At 41.4% G+C, this 21,548-nt stretch overlaps 1 protein-coding gene across 3 annotated transcripts; it reads left to right on the top strand.

Moving 5' to 3' along the window:
- The first annotated feature begins 957 nt into the window (after positions 1-957).
- Positions 958-21,391, top strand: LOC110496605 (regulation of nuclear pre-mRNA domain-containing protein 1A). Of its 3 annotated transcripts, none has more exons than XM_021572597.2 (7): positions 958-1,354; positions 8,911-9,040; positions 9,326-9,432; positions 12,826-12,917; positions 13,225-13,351; positions 17,295-17,470; positions 19,757-21,391. In XM_021572597.2, exons 1-7 carry the CDS (start codon positions 1,204-1,206, stop codon positions 19,910-19,912), a joined length of 939 nt encoding a protein of 312 aa, XP_021428272.2. In that variant the 5' UTR covers positions 958-1,203; the 3' UTR covers positions 19,913-21,391. The 3 variants fall into 3 exon arrangements, with proteins under 3 accessions (XP_021428272.2, XP_036809271.1, XP_021428271.2); XM_036953376.1 differs by lacking the exon at positions 19,757-21,391 and adding an exon at positions 18,038-18,111 and having other exon boundaries at positions 960-1,354; XM_021572596.2 differs by lacking the exon at positions 19,757-21,391 and having other exon boundaries at positions 962-1,354; positions 17,295-18,122.
- Positions 21,392-21,548: the final 157 nt, after the last annotated feature.

The raw sequence follows: 21,548 nt of genomic DNA, 5'->3' as shown, positions 1-21,548 counted from the left end.
ATTCACATAGAAGTGTGAGTTATAGAGCTGTCATTCTCATTGAAAGTAAGTCTAAGAAGAGGTAGATATGTTCTATGTTCCCTATTTATATGCTTCCCGTTCTTAAGTTTAGTTTTTAGGTCTTTTACTTTTGTTTTTTGTTCACCAGCTTCAAACAGCTGAAAATAAAACATTTTTGGTTATTGAAAATATATTTCAGATGTAGATCGTACATTGATTCTCTACACTATACATTGCTTGATTTGTCACATGAACGTTTGCAACCAGGAAATGGCAGAGCAATTTCTGCATTTTTTTATTTCACCTTTATTTAACCAGGTAGGCCAGTTGAGAACAAGTTCTAATTTACAACTGCGACATGGCCAAGATAAAGCAAAGCAGCGTGACAAAACAACTACACAGAGCATATTGCACCTTTAAGTAACCTTTTTTCTTTTTATACTTTTTATTTTGTTTTATAAAATATACAAAACATACACATACAAACGACAACATCATTCAAACATCAACTATATCACACCTGCCTTGACCCACTAGCACACACACCCATCTTCAATGCCCGCATCACTTTCTGCTACATGGCCTGAAACTGCACCATTTTGTTTCTCTCTGTAGCCCACACACTTTTAATACTTAAATAATAAATCATTAGATATTTCCATTGTATTAACGATGGTAGATTGATTGATTTCCAAGTTCCAAGCCATATCTTGAACTTTACAGACAGACGGGTTAAAAGTAAGTTTCTGTGTTTTGTAACCATACCAAACATAACATTTTAGACTAATTGGTATCCCGGAATTACGTTTACTATGATATGTCTAGTCCATGAGATCAGGCTGCTAACACAGTTCATGAGAATGTAACGATAATGTAAAAATAATGCAACGTGGTATGTTTTACAAGCCACATCCCGCCTTCATTCTAGAATGAACCAATGGAAATACAGAAACAGACGTGCACGGAAATAAAGAGGACAAAGTGACCCTGCCTCTGTCCGTACACTTGCAGGGCTGGATCTTTTTAAATACAGAAACAGGCGTGCACGGAAATAAAGAGGGTAAAGTGACCCTACCTCCGTCGGTACACACTTGCAGGGCTGCAGCGTTTGCACAAGCATATCGCGTGCTAGCCCAATTGCTAATTTAGCTAGCTGTAGGCCCTAGCTTGCATCCAATATCTGTTTTCCAGAAAGGCGTCGATATGTCAGCTTTTTCAGAGGCAGCGTTGGAGAAGAAACTATCGGAGCTTAGCAACTCCCAACAAAGTGTTCAGACACTGTCACTTTGGCTTATCCATCATAGAAAACACTCGAAGACCATCGTCAACGTTTGGTTCAACGAATTGAAAAAAGGTAATAGTTAGTTATAGGTGAAGTATGTTCATCAATATTAACATGTATCTTGTATTTAAATATGACCGTGTAGTCATGCATATCAAGTGTAGTTAGCTAACATGTTAACGAACAATTGCCAAGGTTAGCTAGCTTGAAAGCTTTTTAGCTAGCTACTGTTAGCTGAACAAGCTGAACAAGCAATGTTAGCAACTTCAGGTAGCTAGATGGCTAACCGTTGCAAGTAAACAAACCCCAAATGTCGTCGGCTACATCACAATCTACTAACCGTGTCATCAATTTATCTAATCTAAATAACGTCAATTTGTCAGCTACTGGCGGTTGGATACTTTACTTAGTAGCTAACTTGTTTGTCAATTGTGTAGCTAGCTTACAGTAGTTAACTAATTAAGTGCAAATAAAGGCTTGCTAACAAGCTAGTTATCAAACTTAACGTTTAACGTTAGTTCTAGCTCCCCGGAAGGGTGCTTGGGGATAGTCGGTTAACAATCAACCTGCTAAGTTATTGCTGGAATTGATAACAAGACTGGCACGAGGCCCCATTCAAGCCAGCCAGCGGCTAGCTAGGTACCTCAAGTCCTTTATGAAGTTGCAATTTAGTTACCTGCCTAGTTAATACAGTGCCTTCAGAAAGTATTCCCTTTGAATTATTCCACATCTTCTTGTTACAGCCTGAATTCCAAATAGATTGTAGCAAATGTATTACGTTAAATTCAGAAATATCTGATTTCCATAAGTATTCACACCCCTGAGTCAGTATTTTGTAGAAGCACATTTGGCATTGATTACAGCTTTGAGTCGTCTTGGGTATGAGTCAGCTTTGCACAATTTGATTCGATGATTTTCTCACGGTCTTCCTTGCATATTTACTCAAACTCTGAATTTAGATGGGGAGCGGTGGGGAAGGGCAATCTTCTTTACACAGATTTGCATTCAGGATTTGCATTCAGGCCAAGGAGTGCAATTTGTCTCGGACAACAGAATCTTGTTTAAACTGTCATTATGGGTTATTTTGTATGTGTTTGTTGATGGATGAGAATAAGAATAAGAAGAATTAAGAATAAGAAGAATTAAGTCGAGGGATATGAATACTTTATAAATTCCCCAAATCTCAAAGTTGGGTCATTGGAGTGATTGCTCTGATAGTGAATGAGAATGCAGTAACTATTAGCTCGCTACTCATTTGAGTCCTAAAACCAGGTAGTCTTGTTACAGGTAGAACCCCTCACATTGGCACTTCACTGTCATATTTCCTAGTATGTTCTACTTAACATCAGGGTGAACTAGGGTCAGTGTTGCTGCCCATAAATGTACATTTAAGTGGGTAATAGCTAGCCCAAGATGTTCTTAAGGAGTAATGTTAGTCTCCTTAAGGTCCAAGGACCTCGTTATTTTCAGAGGTAGACTGGCTCTGGCAGCTAAAGCAGCTAGTGCGTTCGGAAAGTATTCAGACCTCTTCCCTTTTCTACATGTTGCTACTTTACAGCCTTACATGCTGACCACACCGCTCGCGTCGCAAAATAAATGTACACGTTATTCAGTCATTGCACCCACACTGCTCACGAGCGTCTGTGTAGCCAGGCGCTAGAATAGAACTTGGTTCTATTTGTGATGCTTGATGGGCTCCAAGTCCCGTCTCTCCCATTGTTTTTTTAGGAGTGTATATACCCATGTGGGGGATTGAAAGTTGAACTGAGGTCCACACTCCAGTCGGTAGTGGTAATGCACCTTAATTAAAGTTGGTTGCCAACCGCCATGGAGTCCGAAGAAGCATGACGGAGGAGAGATTACTTGAAACCAACGTTTACCCTTTGATACGTGGATTAATTGTCGGAGTGGAGGACCATGTGCATTTAAGAAAAATGAACAATGTTCATATCCCAGGGCAAATTAGCTAGCAACAGCAAGCTAGCTAAATTACCATAAATGTTTACTGCTTTTTGACCTGTCCCGGAATTAATATAGCTGGTTCAGAGTTCGTTTTGATATTTCAACCTGCGTGTCCTGATCGTGTCTGGGTGGTCAGCATGTTAATCTAAAATGTATTAAATACATTTTCCCCCCTCAATCTACACACAATACCCCATAATGACAAAGCTGAAACAGGTTTTTAGAAATTATAGCAAATGTTTTAAATAAAACGGATACCTTATTTACGTGAGTATTCAGGCCTTTTTGCTTTGAGACTCGAAATTGAGCTCCGGTGCATCCTGTTTCCATTGATCATCCTTGATGTTTCGACAACTTGGGGTCCACCTGTGGCAAATTTAAATTGATTGGACATGATTTGGAAAGGCACACACCTGCCTATATAACGTCCCACAGTTGACAGTGCATGTCAGAGCAAAAACCAAGCCACGAGGTTGAAGGAATTGTCCGTAGAGATCCAAGACAGGCTTGTCAGGTCACAGATCTGGGGAAGGGTACCAAAAATGTCTGCTGCATTGAAGGTCTACAAGAACACATGGGCCACAATCAGTCTTAAATGGAAGAAGTTTGGAACCACCAAGACTCTTCCTAGAGCTGGCCGCCTGGCCAAACTGAGCAATCGGTGGAGAAGGGCCTTGATCAGGGAGGTGACCAAGAACCTGATCGTCACTCTGACAGAGTTCTCTGTGGAGATGGGAGAACCTTCCAGAAGGACAACCAGCTCTGCAGCACTCCACCCATCAGGCCTTTATCGTGAAGTGGCCAGACGGAAGCCACTCCTCAGTAAAATGCGCATGACAGCCCGCTTGGCATTTGCCAAAAGGCACCTAAAGACTCAGACCAGGAAATGCAAGATGTTCTGGTCTGATGAAACGAAGATTGAACTCTTTGGCCTGAATGCCAAGTGTCACGTCTGTAGCAAACCTTGCACCATCACTACGGTGAAGCATGTTCGGGGCAGCATCATACTGTGGGGATGTTTTTCAGTGGCATGGACTGGGAGTCTAGACAAGATCGAGGCAAACGAAGCGAAGTACAGAGCTCCTTGATGAGAACCTGCTCAAGAGTGCTCTGGACCTCTGACTAGGGCAAAGTTTCACCTTCCAACAGGACAGAGACCTGAAAATAGCTGTGCAGTGATGCTCCCCTCCAACCTGACAGCGCTTGAGGGGATCTGTCGAGAAGAATTGGAGAAACTCCACAAATACAGTTGTGTGAAACCAAAGACTTGAGGCTGTAATCGCTGCCAAGGTGCTTCAACAAGGTCTGAATACTTATGTAAATGTGATGTTTCAGTTTATTTGTAATAAATTAGCAAAAATGTCAGCTTGTTTTTTGCTGTGTGGATTGAGGGGAAAACAATTTAATTCATTTTAGGATAAGGCTGTAACGTAACAATGTCGAAAAAATTAAGGGATCTGAATACTTTATGAATGCACTGTAATTACTCCATCTAAACGTGAATCGACTCAATTGCTTTACGGTTCTAGAAACATACTGTACAAATATAAACACAACGTGAAGTGTTGGTCCCATGTTTCATGAGCTGAAATGAAACATCCCAGTAATGTTCTTATCCATAAGATTATTTCTCGAACTTTGCACAAATTTCTTTACATCCCTCTTAGTGAGTCTTTCTCATTTTCCAAAATAATACATCCATCCACCTGACAGGGATATCAATATGCTGATTAAATGGTATCATTACACAGGTGCACTTTGTACTGGGACAAAAGGCCACTCTAAAATGTGCGGTTTTGTCATACAATGCACGCAATTGGCATGCTGACTGCAGGAATGTCCACAGGAGCTGTTGCCAAAGAACTGAAAGTACATTTTTCCACCATAAACTGACTCCAATGTCGTTTTGTAGAATTTGGCAGGTTGTTTTGGTGTTTTTCAATGTGAAATCTTGTCAAAAACGATCTCAGGGAAGATTATCTGCGTGCTCGTCGTCCTCGCCAGGGTCTTTGCCAGACTGCGCTTTGGCGTCGTAACTGCCGTCAGTGGGAAAATGCTCACCTACCATGGCCACCGGCACGCTGAAGTGTGCTTTTCACGGATTAATCCGTTTCAACTGTACATGGCAGATGGTGTCGTGTGGGTGGGCACTTTGCTCATGTCAAAATTGAACAGGTTGCCCTGTGGTGGCGGTGGGGTTATGGAATGGGCAGGCTTAAGCTACAGACAACAATTGCATTTTATTGATGGCAATTTGATGAAATCCTGGGGCCCATTGTCGTGCCATTCATCATCCTCCCCCTCATGTTTTGGCATGGTAATGCATGGCCCAATGTCGCAAGGATCTGTACACAATTCCTGGAAGCTGAATGTAATTTCTTCCATGGCCTGCATACTCACCAGACCTATCACCCATTTGAGCATGTTTGGGATGCTCTAGATCGCCACGTGCGACAGCATTCAAGTTCCTGCCAATATCCAGCAACTTCGCACAGCTATTGAAGAGTGGGACAACGTTCCACATGCCACAATCAACAGCCTGATCAACTCTACAAAGGAGATGTGTTATGCTGCATGAGGCAAATGGTGGTCACACCAGATACTAACTGGTTTTCTGTTCCACGCCCCCTACTTTATCATTTTTGTAAGATATCTGTGACCAAGATGCATATCTGTAGTCTCAGTCATATGAAATCCATAGATTAGAGCCTAATTAATGTTTTGCAATTGACTGATTACCTTCTATGAACTCAGTAAAATATTTGAAACTGTTGCATTTAAGTCTAAGTCCCATTTTTGCTTTCATCACATCAAAATAATTGTACAAACTCATTGTTTTAACCACCTTTATCGCGGTTGCAGCCAAATGTATTTTTCAGTTTCTGCATGTTTCTTACACGTGATCAGCGTGCTATTTAATCCCTCGGTCTTCCGTAAACACTCGCTGTAACATGGAGACATGGCTGTGTGGGAACACTAACTGTATGAAGGTGTGTATCAATCTAACTAAGTTAAATTGTTATTTCTCGCGGATATGAAAGATTGGGTCCTTACGCTTCCAAAACCGTACCGCAGGCGCTGCACTTTTAATGTTAAGACATGAACTAAACTCCCCTGTACAGAAGACCCCTTCATCCAATGACTTGTGGAATGGAATGGTGTCATCAAGTGGTAGGTTATAGCCTATATGCTTCATGCATCTGTTCAAAATGATTGCAAAGTGCCTCTTAGGAAACGTTTTCCAAAAATGTATGTCTGCATCACATCATTGCACATGAGTGATGGGCTATATCAGAAATAGGTTGACTGAAATTAGTCTGCTTTGCCAATGAATGTTCACAATACAATTACACGGAAACACCAATGGAACTTCTTTTGTTTAAAAAAATAAAATGATTTCTTACACTACACTGCCACAAGGTCTCAATGATTACAACAGGTTCCCACAGGTATTCAATGACTGCCACATTCAGCTGTAGGGTGGCTAATTATTTTGGTCTTTTGCCATGTGAAATTGAAGAGATGTTATGTAAAATGTGTTGGGGAAGAGGACAATCTGCATTGTGTTTGACATTGCCTACTGATACTTGTAGCTGTCTCTTTAAAGCCTACTGCCTAAATACAAATCTGAGCTTTTGTGGTATTTGATGCGGTCTTTTTTTTCTTTTGGTTAAAAGAGCCCAATTATATCCCATTTGGGCCTCGGTATTTTGGGAGCTGCTCACTCTTTTCTGTGGACTGGGAATAGCATCTAATGTCTTAGCATTGCCCTGCCTGTAGTCAACTTTTGTGCTGTGTACTAGAGGTCGACCGATTATTATGATTTTTCAACGCCGATACCGATTTATTGGAGGCCCAAAAAAAGCCGATCCCGATTAATCGGCCGTTTTTTTTATTTTTTTTTTTTATTTTTTTTTTTATTTGTAATGACAATTACAACTACTGAATGAACACTTATTTTAACTTAATACAATACATCAATAAAATCAATTTGGCCTCAAGTAAATAATGAAACATGTTCAACTTGGTTTAAATGCAAAAACAAAGTGTCGGAGAAGAAAGTAAAAGTGCAATATGTGCCATGTAAGAAAGCTAACGTTTAAGTTCCTTGCTCAGAACATGAAAACATATGAAAGCTGGTGGTTCCTTTTAACATGAGTCTTCAATATTCCCAGGTAAGAAGTTTTAGGTTGTAGTTATTATAGGACTATTTCCCTCTATACCATTTGTATTTCATTAACCTTTGACTATTGGCTGTTCTTATAGGCACTTTAGTATTGCCAGTGTAACAGTATAGCTACCGTCCCTCTAGTTAGCGCACGCTAACTAGCCAGCCATTTCACTTCGGTTACACCAGCCTCTTCTCGGGAGTTGATAGGCTTGAAGTCATAAACAGCGCAATGCTTGACGCACAACGAAGAGCTGCTGGCAAAACGCACAAGTGCTGTTTGAATGAATGTTTACGCGCCTGCTTCTGCCTACCATCGCTCAGTCAGATACTTGTATGCTCAGCCAAATCATATGCAATGCAGGACACGCTAGGTAATATCAACCATGTGTAGTTAACTAGTGATTATGATATTTTTTTATTTTTATAAGACTTTTAATGCTAGCTAGCAACTTACCTTGGCTTACTGCATTCTCGTAACAGGCAGGCTCCTTGTGGAGTGCAACGAGAGAGGCAGGTTGTTATTGCGTTGGACTAGTTAACTAAGGCTGCAAGATTGGATCCCCCGAGCTGACAAGGTGAAAATCTGTTCTGCCCCTAAATGAGGCAGTTAATCCACCGTTCCTAGGCCGTCATTGAAAATAAGAATGTGTTCTTAACTGACTTGCCTAGTTAAAGGTCTAAAAAAATATATTTTTTAAAATCTGCGCCCAAAAACGCCGATATCCGATTGTTATGAAAACTTGAAATCGGCCCTAATTAATCGGTCGACCTCTACTGTGTACAGTATGTGCTTAAACCTTCAATGCCACAAGTTCACAGTACAGTGTCGGTCGATTTTACATTTTTATGTAACCTTAACTTGATTTATCAAAGGCTATGAGGAGGACCTCCTTTCTTGACACAAGCATTAATGGAACAGGGTTTAAATGGATGTGGTGTGCAGTTCTTAAAATGTCCTCTTATGGGTTTTTGTCACCGAGGTGGGGTGTACAGGGCAATGGCTTGGTGAGAGCCTATTAGTTTAACTTTGCTTAGTTTGTTCTCTCACGACAGTAGCCAGGGACGGGTGTGTCCAGCTTTTTGTTTACTTAGGCTGATCGCTCAGGGGGAGAAACCCTAAAGGCAGATCCACTTCCTACAATAGAGCTACATAACACCTGTTTGTCAACTGCGTTATGATGTATGGGCAATTGAGTATTGGCTTTAATATGCAGCGTCATACTGTTCTGCTCTTAGTCAGCCTGTGTTGTGTTAAGACCTAACTGTGTTCTAAGTTAGTCATGTGTAGTCTGCCTGAGTCGTCCTCTCCCCTGTAACTATTCCCCCGGCCCTTGCTGTAAATGAGAATGTGTTCTGTCAACTTGCCTGGTAAAATAAAGGATAAAGGTATCCTGAGTTGAAACCCAGCAGGAGCATTTGACACTTGCCGCTGTTGCTTTGTGTAAGATCACTCTGCTTTGACTGTTTCCCACACTTGACTGTGATCTGTCTGCAGCCAAGGTATCCAGGAAGCTCACCTTCCTCTACCTTGCCAACGATGTTATTCAGAACAGCAAGAAGAAAGGACCCGAGTTCACCCAGGACTTTGCTCCTGTCATCGTTGATGCCTTCAAACACGTGTCCAGGTGAGAATCAAACCTGGCTCCTGCTGTTTTAGTTATTGTCGTGATTGGTGGCAGGGTAGCCTAGTGGTTAGAGCGTTGGACTAGTAACTGCAAGGTTGCAAGTTCAAATCCCGAGCTGACAAGGTACAAATCTGTCGTTCTGCCCCTGAACAGGCAGTTAACCCACTGCTCCTAGGCCGTCATTGAAAATAAGAATTTGTTCTTAACTGACTTGCCTAGTTAAATAAAGGTAAAATAAAAAAATTGGTGCATGAGCCTTCTGATGGTAATTGGACGTGTGTGCAGGGATGGAGAGGATGGATGTAAGAAACAGCTGGGCCGGGTTCTGTCCATCTGGCAGGAGAGAGCGGTGTATGAGAACAACCTGCTGGACCAGCTCTCGCACGTTCTGCGTAAGTACCCTCCTAACCAACGGACGCCTCAGGCCATAGTCCATAGTCTTAAGTGTCTTCCTTGTCCTGGCCTCTTCCATGTACTCTGATCTGAAAACATAGTGTATTCAGACTCCTTCACTTTTTCTACAAATTGTTACATTGCAGCCTTATTCTAAAATGGATTAAATATTATTTTCATGTCTATACACAATTTTTGCACTTTTTAAAATTTGTATTTTTTTAAACATATACCTTAGGTGTTCAGACCCTTTGCTATGACACTTGAAATTGCGCTTCAGTGTGTCCTATTTCCATTGATACTTGATGTTTCTAAAACCTGATTGGAGCACCTGTGGCAAATTCAATTGATTGTACATTATTTGGAAAGGCACACACTTGTCTATATAACGTCCCACAGTTGACAGTGCATGTCAGAGCAAAAACCAAGCCATGAGGTCGAAGGAATTGTCCGTAGAGCTCCAAGACAGGATTGTGTCGAGTCACAGATCTGGGGAAGGGTACCAAAAATGTCTGCAGCATTGAAGATCCCCAAGAACATCGTGGCTTCCATCATTCTTAAATGGAAGACGTTTGGAACCACCAAGACTCTTCCAAGAGCTCGCTGCCTGGCCAAACTAAGCAATCAGTGGAGAAGGGCCTTGGTCAGGGAGGTGACCAAGTACCCGATCGGCAATCTGACAGAGCTCTAGAGTTCCTCTGTGGAGATGGGAGAAACTTCCACAAGGACAACCATCTCTGCAGCACTCCACCCATCAGACCCTTATGGTAGTGGCCAGACGGAAGAATCTCCTCAGTAAAAGGCACATGACAGCCTGCTTGGATTTAGCCAAAAGGTACCTAAAGGACTTTCAGACCATGAGAAACAAGATTCTCTGGTCTGATGAAACCAAGATTGAACTCTTTGGCCTGAATGCCAAGTGTCATGTCTGGAGGAAACCTGGCACCATCCCTACAGTAAAGTGTGGTATTGGTGGCAGCAGCATGCTTTGGGGATGTTTGTCAGCGCGAGGGACTGGGAGACTAGTCAGGATCGAGAGAAAGATGAATGGAGCAAAGTACAGGGATCCTTAATGAGGGGCAGGGCCAAGTGGGGGTGGATTGCGTTAACCAGCCTGATAATGGCTCACTTCCAATCTGGTTAATTTCTCTAAACTCTGAATAGAAATTGAGTTATAGGCCTACTCAGTCTGCCTCTAACCGACCTATACCATAGTACACCATATAGCCCATCTAGCCTGTTTACAAACTGAATTTGGTTCAATTTCAACATTTATTAGTGAAACCAAATTGCTATAACATACAAATTATATCAAATAGCCTAGTACACACCGACACTTGTTCAAAGCAAAAGGCTATTGCACAGGAAAAACGTGGACGGTTGAATGCATCGCAAATTCCGAACCGCTTGACAGCAACAAACTAAAGCACTAAAAAGGGGACGATTTCAGAATGACTTAAGGCTTGATCATACATTTATTGGGTAACCTAGCCTAGCCTACAAAAATGTAACTATCCATATGTTCAAATCAAAACACCAGAATTAAAAAAAAAAAAAAAAAAAACCTTTTCTCCCCAATTTTATGGTATCCAATTGTTAGTAATTACTATCTTGTCTCATCGCAACAACTCCCGTATGGGCTCGGGAGAGACGAAGGTCGAAAGCCATGCCGCCTCCAAAACCCAACCAAGCCGCACTGCTTCTTAACATAGCGCGCATCCAACCCGGAAGCCAACCGCACCAATGTGTCGGAGGAAACACTGGTTAGCGTGCACTGCGCCCGGCCCGCCACAATAGTCGTTAGTGCGCGATGAGACAAGGATATCCTTACCGGCCTAACCCGGACAACGCTAGACCAATTGTGCGTCGCCCCAAGGACCTCCCGGTCGGCTGTGACAGAGCCTGGGCTCGAACCCAGAGTCTCTGGTGGCACAGCTAGACCACTGTGCCACCTGGGAGGCCCAAAACACCAGATTTTAACATGAAATCAATAACGCAGCCTGAGTCCCCGGTGCCGATGCGTTCAGAAATCAAGATGCTTTAGTATTTCGTTTTCAAAGCTCCTGCTTTTCACTTTTCAGTGAACAGAAATTAGACTTATTTTTTTCAAATATGTAGCCTACAATGCCTTTCTTGGTCATTTTAGGGAGAACAAACTACGTGGCCTACATTTGAACACCTCCACAGAAGCTTTGCTATTCGGCATCTTCCCAATTAAGTAGCCTAGTTTTTGTTAAGCCCCAGTTCTCTTCAAGTAGTCAAGCACTAGGGCAGCCCACCTCTTCCAATGCATTGTGGAAAAGTGTGCAACAAATTCTACTAGATGAAATGAGTAGAACATCCTGGCATTTTAAAACACTTGATTTTAGAAAATTCCCATAGTGTGTGTGTGTGTGTGTGTGTGTGTGTGTGTGTGTGTGTGTGTGTATATATCTCACACACACACAAAAAAGTAAAATATAGACCGTTTTAACATCTTCAATATGCGCATCTGATGTGTCCGTCTTCACTTGTAGCCTACTTCGGGGCTGAGACGCATGTGAGAAGGACCTGATCACATAACGGGCATTGGCTAATAATAAAAATATATGTATGTATGTATGTATGTATGTATGTATGTATGTATGTATGTATGTATGTATGTATGTATGTATGTATGTATGTATGTATGTATGTATGTATGTATGTATGTATGTATGTATGTATGTATGTATGTATGTATGTATGTATGTATGTATGTATGTATGTATGTATGTATGTATGTATGTATGTATGTATGTATGTATGTATGTATGTATGTATGTATGTATGTATGTATGTATGTATGTATGTATGTATGTATGTATGTATGTATGTATGTATGTATGTATGTATGTATGTATGTATGTATGTATGTATGTATGTATGTATGTATGTATGTATGTATGTATGTATGTATGTATGTATGTATGTATGTATGTATGTATGTATGTATGTATGTATGTATGTATGTATGTATGTATGTATGTATGTATGTATGTATGTATGTATGTATGTATGTATGTATGTATGTATGTATGTATGTATGTATGTATGTATGTATGTATGTATGTATGTATGTATGTATGTATGTATGTATGTAATTTATTATACTGGAAATGAGTGAAGTTCCTGCTAGTTGTTGATTTCGGCAGCGCATCCCTGTATCTTATTCAGCTGAAATGAGTGACGGAATTTATACTAGATTTTCAATGTCGTGTTCTGTTAAACTTTTTTATTGCGTACTCAATTGGCCTACTTGGACGGAAGTATGTGTATTCAGACATGGCCAGTGTCAAAGGATGTGACATAGAATTCATATCAGTGTGTTGTCATCTTCACATGAGCGCTCACCCTGTATCAATGTTCCACAGTGGGAGAGAAGGCCAAGAAGAGGCCGTATGAGGAGATTACACTGGACGACCAGGACCTGGCCTCCCGGAGCTCCCCAGCAGAGCCCCCACAGGTACAGGCCAACCCAACACCTCACAGGGGTGGCGTGGACTGTGTGCGGGGGCTGTTTTAATGGCTAGGTTCATTCAACCGATCTGAGGTTCTTTCTGACGTTGCATTTACCTCTTCGTATCCCAGGTTTTTTTTTTTTTTTTTTTTTGGTATCCGCATGGCTTTAAGAAGTTTGTTTGTTTTCTCAGATGTTTGGCCTGCTTTCTAACTGCAATGTGGGGGTCTGTCCCCATCTGTCATTTCTTCCTTCTCTTCTCCCATTCTTCCTCACTCTCCCCCTTCCCTCTTTTTCTACCCCTCACTCTCAGACGGCAGAGTTAATCCGGGCCCTGCAGGAACTGGAGAATTCCGCCACTGGGGACTCGGCGCTGTGTCAGCGGATCTCCTGCCTGCCGGCTGAGGTGCTGGACACGTCACTACTGCACAGGATCACAGGTGGGCCCTGGCATACACTTCTATCCCACACTCTTGCACCAGCTACAGTCAGCCCTGCGGAATGCTCCCGAGTGCCACTGTTTGCAGGGGTGGTCAGGGAGGTGGTTCTACTCCAGAGCGTGGCTTGGCCGTTGCACTACTGCTGTGCTGACCCCTGCAAGTGCCCTAGTTGTTTTTGATGTTTCGGGGAACATGTTAGTGTCTTCTGAAATCTACGACAGACACCATGCTACACATAAACCATACTTAGTCAAACAAACTGTATATTAGTTGGCCCTACAATTAGCACGTTTCTCAATCACATGCAGTACATTTGGAAAGTGTTTAGGCCCCTTGACCTTTTCCACATTTTGTTACATTACAGCCTTATTCTAAAATTGACTAAACTGTTTTTCCCCCATCAATCTACACACTACCTCATCGTGACAATGCAAAAACAGGTTTTTGGATGTTTTTGCGTAGTTTTATAAATATCACATTTCCATTAGTATTCAGACCCTTTACTCAGTACTTTGTTGAAGCACCTTTGACAGCGATTACAGTCTTGAGTATGATGCTGCAAGCTTATCACACCTGTATTTTGGGAGTTTCTCCCATTCTCCTCTGTAGAAACTCTCAAGCTCAGGTTGGATGGGGAGCGGTTCAAGTCCGGGCTCTGACTGTGCCACTCGGACATTGTCTTTGCTTCGGGTTGTTGTCCTGTTGGAAGGTGAACCTTTGACCCAGTCTGAGGTCCTGAGCGCTCTGGAGCAGGTTATCATCAAGGATCTCTCTGTACTATGCTCCGTTCAACTTTCCCTCGATCCTGACTAGTCTCCCAGTCCCTGCCGCTGAAAAGCATCCCCATAGCATGATGCTGCCACCATGCTTCACCGTAGGGATGGTGCCAGGTTTCTTCCACGTGATGCTTGGCATTCAGGCCAAAGAGTTCAATCTTGGTTTCATCAGACCAGAGAATCTTGTTTCCAAGCGGGCTGTCATGTGCCTTTTTTAGTGAAGAGTGGCTTCTGTCTGGCCACTATACCAAAGATGGGTGGAGTGCTGCAGAGATGGTTGTCTTTCTGTAAGGTTCTCCCATCACCAGAGGAACTCTGGACCTCTGTCAGTCAACTCTGGACCTTCTCCCCCGATTGCTCATTTTGGCTGGGAGGCCAGCTCTGGAAGATTCTTGGTGGTTCTAAACTTCCATTTAAGAATGGAGGCCACTGTGTTCTTGGACCTTCAAAGCTGCAGACATGTTTTTGGTACCCTTCCCCAGATCTATGCCCTGACACAATCCTGTTTCGGCACTCTACGGACAATTCCTTCTACCTCATGGCTTGTTTTTTTTTCTCTGACATGAACTGTCAATTGGGGGACCTTTATATAGACGGGTGTGCCTTTCCAAATCATGTCCAATCAATTGAGTTTACTACAGGTGGACTCTAATTTGGGTTGCAAATGGTCGGAAGCTTTCTGTTAAATGTTCGGAAGCTTTCCTTGAAGTTTGGGGAATTTTGTTTTAATTAATCAGAAGTGGGATACAAAAGGCAATTCTAGTTATTGTGGCTTATTTTAGTTAAACTATCCCCAATTCAATGGAATTGCAACCCTCTGCATGCACAGTGCACTCTTCCATCACACGTACAGCTGATTCTCAAGATCTTGCACATTAATGAGATGCTATTGAGCCCACACTACTACACTCTGTGCCAAGGACTACATGCTTTCTGGTAAGTTTTGATTACAATACTGGGTGAGGTGAATATATTTTAAGACAATATTTTTTTTTGAAACTTGTAAATAGTAGCTTACAGCAAAGTGTGTTTAAATATTTTCTGCTGGTTAGTTTTTGCTACTGGTGGGTTTTAGCTTGCGTGAGCCTGCTAACTGAGTGTTAATTCACCTTTTTCCATACATGTTTAATTTGAAAAATTCATCTTACAAAGGAGTTGTTTAATCTAACTGCTTAACTATTTATCTGTACATGGAACTTTTTTTTTCTCTCATTTCCCCCCCCTTATCTTTACAGGAAAATGCCACTGGCACGATCCGACGTGTGGAGACATTTCACTGCAGCTATTGTAGGAGGAAAAGCTATGAACATTTGCAAATACTGTGAAGAATGCAACAAAGATGCAGAATCATCTGGCCAAGTGCATAAAGTTCCCTCAGTGCTCACAACAAGCAACCTCTGGAAAAAGTCCCTCTACTTCTATTCGAGGTGAAAATGATGAATCAGACACTTTATCAATAGCAACAGCCCATGGTCCTCCTGGAATCATTTTTTTTGTTTTGTTTAACTCTATAGAGGTACGTAGTCAGAGAAATGCTGATGAATGTCTTGCTCAAGCTGTGTATGCAACTCACCTCTGCTCACATGCGATGTGTATTGAAAGAGATTTTGTTTCTCTCATCCTGTCTGATGTTCAGACTGCTTGCAGATGTAAGAGAAGAAATCTGAACTGCCCTGCCCACTTCAATGTTGGTCCAAGCAGAGGAAACTGCAGTTCTGAAATGCATTTAAAAAAGTGTGAAGACTTCTGCCTGAATAAGGCCTGGATAAGGGCAAGATTCTTGGCAGTCTGGCGAAGTACACTTCCAAGCAAGGGCTTTGGGTTGGAGATGCAATATGGCAGTCGTGCAAACATATCTCATCAGCCACCTGGTGGAAAGGACTTTGTGGATCTGAGGCTCTTTCCCCTGTTGCCTCCATCATCCTCTGAATCCCACCAACATCAGCCGCCTCAGAGCGCAACTGGTCCATGTTTGGGAACACACCAAAGCACGCAACAAGCTGACCAATACAAGGGTTGAAAAATCGGTGGCCATCCAGGCAAATTTGAGGCTTTTTGAGCTTGACAATGAGCCACCCTCAAGGTTGGAAAGGGACATGAGGCCTCAGTCTGATGTTGAAGAGGTGGACATTGAGGAGGTCCAGGGAGAAGACATGGAAGACAACCAAAGCTTTTGTTTCTAAACTATCATTTTACAGATGTTAAAAATACTTTTGGGAGATGTGATGGATCATTCAAAATGGTATTTTATTCAGTGAAATCATCCCATGTGATGAGTCTACTCATTTAATTAAAGTTCAATTTGTAACAACTGTTTTCTTTTATTTCTATTGGAAGGATTTAATCATTTGCAACAGTCCACTTCAGGTAAAATGTTTGTCTCCATATGTGGTAAATATATCCAATGCAAAAAAATCTACATTTTTAAATTGTATTAATATTAATTCCCATACTTTACTATAGAAAGTTACCACCTCTGGATATTCCCCAAAATGTGCAACCCTAACTCCAATCAAGCTGTAGAAACATCTCAAGGATGATCAATGGGGCGGCAGGTAGCCTAGTGGTTAGAGAGTTGGATTACTAACCGAAAGGTTGCAATATCAAATCCCCGGGCTGACAAGGTACAAATCTGTCTTTCTGCCCCTGAACACTGTTCCTAGGCCGTCATTGAAAATAAGAATTTGTTCTTAACTGACTTTCCTAGTTAAATAAAGGTGAAATGGAAACAGGATGCACCTGAGGTAAATTGAGTCTCATAGCAAATGTCTCAATACTTATGTAAGTAAGATAATTAAGTTTTATTTGTAATACATTTCCAAAAATGTCTAAACCTGTTTTCACGTAGTCATTAAGGTGTAGATAAGGGGAAGAAAATATTGAATCCATTTTAGAATAAAGCTGTCATGTCGCAAAATGAGGAAAAACGTTAAGTTGTCTGAATACTTTCCGACGGAACAAAGTCCCACCTCAGTCAGCCACAAATGACAAAGGGCTGTTAGGTTGGAGACGTAACGAAAGGCTCTTAAGTCTTCACCCGATTGACCTAAATGCTCATTACAACCACCCGGTCAGTGCTTGATATCGTTTGTCATCATTGGAGACACTCACTTGTCGCAATTAACCCATTCAGCTGAAATGAAAGCGTTCTCTCCTCCCTGTCTCAGATAAAGAGCAGGGCGAGCGCCTGTCCAGGCTGGTGGAGGAGGCTTGCATGTTGCTGGCAGACTACAGCGGACGTTTGGCGGCAGAGGTAGATGACCGGCGGCAGCTCACACGCATGCTCACCCTGTTTCTACACAGCCAGAGGGATGGCCTGGCCCAGAACGAGCAGAAACTAGAAGTGCGTAAATCATCACCTTTTATTTTTTCACTACACTCTTGTCATTCTCCAGCTTCATTCTGTCTCTCTCACATGTTCTGTTTTTGTAGCAGGCTTTTTCCTCTGTGTCCTGTATCCCCTCAGCCTTTTGAATGTCTCCAATTGAATAGACTGTGGACTACTCACATTTTGCCACAAGCAACACTTCTGAAGTAAAATGATCTGTCCCTTATGGAGTAAAACTTTAATGGGACAAATATTTTTATTTGGCCATGTCCAAACTTGAGATGCACGCTTAACTGGAACTGTCATGCTAATCCTGAATTGATGTCAGTGGGAGATTTGCACAACAGTTTGAGTTAGATGTTTACCTCAAGTTACGATTCAAGTCATTATGCCTCTCTCCACTTTCCAGTGATGTCATCCACATGATTAGTACAGGCCCACAATGCTTTAGCGAAGATGACATCTCTCACCCCATTACTTGCAGAACTACAATCTATTGCCATTGGTTTCTAATACACAGTGGATGTAAAATGTGTGTTTTTGCAATTGCTGAATGCATAACTGTCCAGCCTTTACCCACAGGAAGTCGGCAAGATCAAGTATTCTGGTCAATGTATCTGCAGTTCAACAAATCTCTTGTAATAAAGAAAAAAAAAGAGAATAAAAATGAATCTGAGTGCTGTTATTTGCCTTTACTTGTGTGCATATTGGTGGTGGTGGGTTGAATGACTCCAGTCCTATTTGATAGACCTCTTGAGTTATGGTATTAAATAATAAAACTTTTAAGCATAACGCTCAGCTTCACCATTTATGTTATCGCATACACATGACATTTTTGTATATCTAAACCAAATACTTTACATTGGAAATAGCCATTGAGGTCATAGCTTCAAAGTAGACCAGAGAAATGGGATTGAATGCCGTTTAAGTTCTACTCAATGCACAAAGTAATGACAGACAGGCTCAAATGATATTTGTTAATTTATTTTAAGTGCATTTAGGTGTGGTTAGTGTTAGGTTATAACACTCTTACTCATACTGGGGTAGTAAAAGTGTCTGAAGGCATGTTCAGCAGGTGTATATTGTGTTCATTGACCATTTATACTGGTCTTTGGTTTCCTCAATTTGAATTGTCAAGCCCCTAAACCAGGCATGGGCCACTTGCCCTAGAGGGCTGTAGTAGGTGCAGGCTTTTGTTGCAGCCCAGCACTAACACACCAATCACTAATACTGGGTCACCCCTAGACAATTTTGTTTAATCGGGTGTTAGAGCCGGCCTGGAATAAAAAGCTGAATGCTGCAGCTCCCCTGGACTTGAGTTGCCTACCACCTTTCTATAAACACATGCCTCTTTGTGTCAGGACTATTGGCTATGGCTATTTTCTGACTTACCATGGCTGTTTACACTGGCAGCCAAATCCTGATATTTTCCTCTAATTGGACTTTTGACCAATCACAGCTCTTTCAGAGCTGATCTGATTGGTCCAGAAGACCAATAATTGAAAAATATCAGGATTGGGCTGCCTGTATTAACAGTCATTGTTTGTGGGTAGTTTTACTCTTCCACTCGGAGGATAGGGGTTGACCTAGTATTTACCCAGTTAAGGGGTTGAGGGGTCAGTTAAGGGGTTGTTTTCAAACTGGGCCTTTGATACAGGCCTTAACATATCCTTGACTTGCCTAGAAGGTTGAATTTATCCCACACTGTACTATTAATTTGACTGTTTTAATGCTCAATTTACATATATTTGAATAGTTAGATGAGTTAAACTGACTTAAAAATAGGCAGTAAGGAGAAACACCTTGGTTTTTCGCTGTAGTAAATACATGACTGGATCAAACACTAGTTTCTGTCACTTCAAATTTAATGAAAGGATTTCGTAGCTCACAACTAATGCCAGAATGGCTATAGAAAAGTTATTTCAGAATGATTTCCCTTGCCATAAAAGCTGTGATCCTGATGTGAGAGGTTGATGTAGGGGGATGGTTTTCAGTTCAATAAACAATTCCTAACAAACTAGTAATATAAAACCATGGAGAAAGAATGCACAGCACAGTTTTCACTCACGTATCTATACTTTAATATGTTCTGTTTGCCACTTAAAGTAAATAGGACTTCACAATGAAACCGAAATGATTGAATGTCATCAGTTTACTCTGATGTGCCCAAATTACTTTGTAAACCCTCCCTTTACCTAACCATTGTGCTAAAAGGTTGTCTAATAATTGAACAGTTTATCACACTCGAAGTATGTTGTACCAAACATATCACATCACTCTTCATACCTACTCTTGTTTCAGGAGTACAAGCGCAAGCTGGCACGGGTGACCCAGGTACGGAAGGAGCTGCGTACTCGTCTCAGCAATCTACCAGACCTCTCTCTGCTCCCCAGTGTGACCAGTGGACATTTGCACCTGCCCTCATCTGGTGTCGAACTTTATGACCCCACAGCCTGACAGTTCACCTGTGCTTTTCACCCATGACTGACCACCCACCCTCTGATTGACATCTCTCACCATATCGTTTAACATCTGGACTTCACTTAGTGGACATCAGAGTCACTTAGTAACCTTTGATTGACCCATCTCCCAACCTAACATTGACCATGTCCATCTTGCCATTGCGCTACTTACTGTTTGACCTAGGCTCTCTCCTATCTTTCCCCATGTAGTCATGTTTATCATTGCTCCCTGATCGACACTGTCCATGCCTCTCTTACCAGTCATCATGTAACCCTCCCTCCTATTTGCCAATAATCTCTCATCTTTTCACAACGATAGATCATTCGTCTGATATATAATATATATATAGAATTGATATATCCTATGCTTTCACATCTATTGCTATTTATTGAAAAGCATGACCCAGGTTTTCCATCCATAATGAACTCTCTTTCTTCCCCTATTCTGTTCTTCCTCTGAATACATGGATACAGTGATTCCCTCTTGGCTTTTACCGACAGTCTTCCCATGATATTCCTTTTCTGTTTTCGCCTCTCTACCTAACCCCAACCTCCCGAAAATGGTCAGGAAGATATTGTTGTGATATTATTTTTGTATCGACAGGTATAGTGAATTTAGATAGCACCAGAAATTGTATACTGAAGTAGTCCCAATGAATACATCCCCTCTGTATGGTATCATTATAATCAGCTGCAGTATTTTATTACAAATGATTATCTTTGTGTTCTTTTATAACTGTTCTAAAGTATTCCCATTATGCGGACACAGCTCATGGGTTTTAGATCTTGCTCTTGGGTGCTTCACTAATAGCAGGGATTGTTGCTGTTTAAGTTCTATATCAATGGCCTTAAAATAGTTAAGCATGTTCAGAGAAGTTCTCTTGCCCAGATTTATTTGCAAAATGAAATAGTTGGGAAATGTTAGGTTACTGTTAAAAGTAACAGGTTTGAATATGTTTCACTTGTTTTGCGAAAAGCTTTTGAGAAAACAGAAACATTCATTGTGAACATTGTTCTTGAAGCGGATAACCAATTGATTTATTTTTACCACATAGACAAAGTTGCATGTAAATACTAGGAACCAATTGGTTTTATCTTGTATTGTCGTTATGGGCTCTCCAAGACCTGCTAGTCATTCCAAAAAATCCTTGAGTCTCATTGCAGATGCAGCTTTATAGAAGTTGAAGGTCTCCATAATAGTTGAAGCCTTTCCCATTTTGGAACAAGTGAGTTGAGACATCAGTGTTGTGTGCTTGTTTACTGTATTATTTACTGCCCCTTGGCTTTAACCTCTAGTGAATGTTGTTCAGCCACCTATGACAGCTATGCTCTTTAAAGAACTTGAAGGGGCCCACTGTTTGCAAAACCATACCTTATAACTTACTTGACTGATTTGAAAGTGTTCATTGAAACACATTGTTGTAACGCGTTCAGTTCTCAGAACCAAATAAACAGCAAAACAGAGGATAATCTATCAAGACTTGTTGTCATGTTTGTCTGCATCAATCCAGAATTATTTATTTTGGGGTGATTATTACTTGTAGTTTTAAAATGTGCATGTGTACTTGCAGTGACACATGACCTCTAAAAATACAGTACTTTCAATGTCACTTTGTAAAGCGACGTGAGCA

The sequence above is a fragment of the Oncorhynchus mykiss genome, chromosome 18, assembly GCF_013265735.2.
Source record: "Oncorhynchus mykiss isolate Arlee chromosome 18, USDA_OmykA_1.1, whole genome shotgun sequence".
Classification (NCBI taxonomy): domain Eukaryota; kingdom Metazoa; phylum Chordata; class Actinopteri; order Salmoniformes; family Salmonidae; genus Oncorhynchus; species Oncorhynchus mykiss.
Note: the sequence above shows the minus strand (reverse complement) of the source record. Positions and strands in the feature narration are given on the sequence as shown.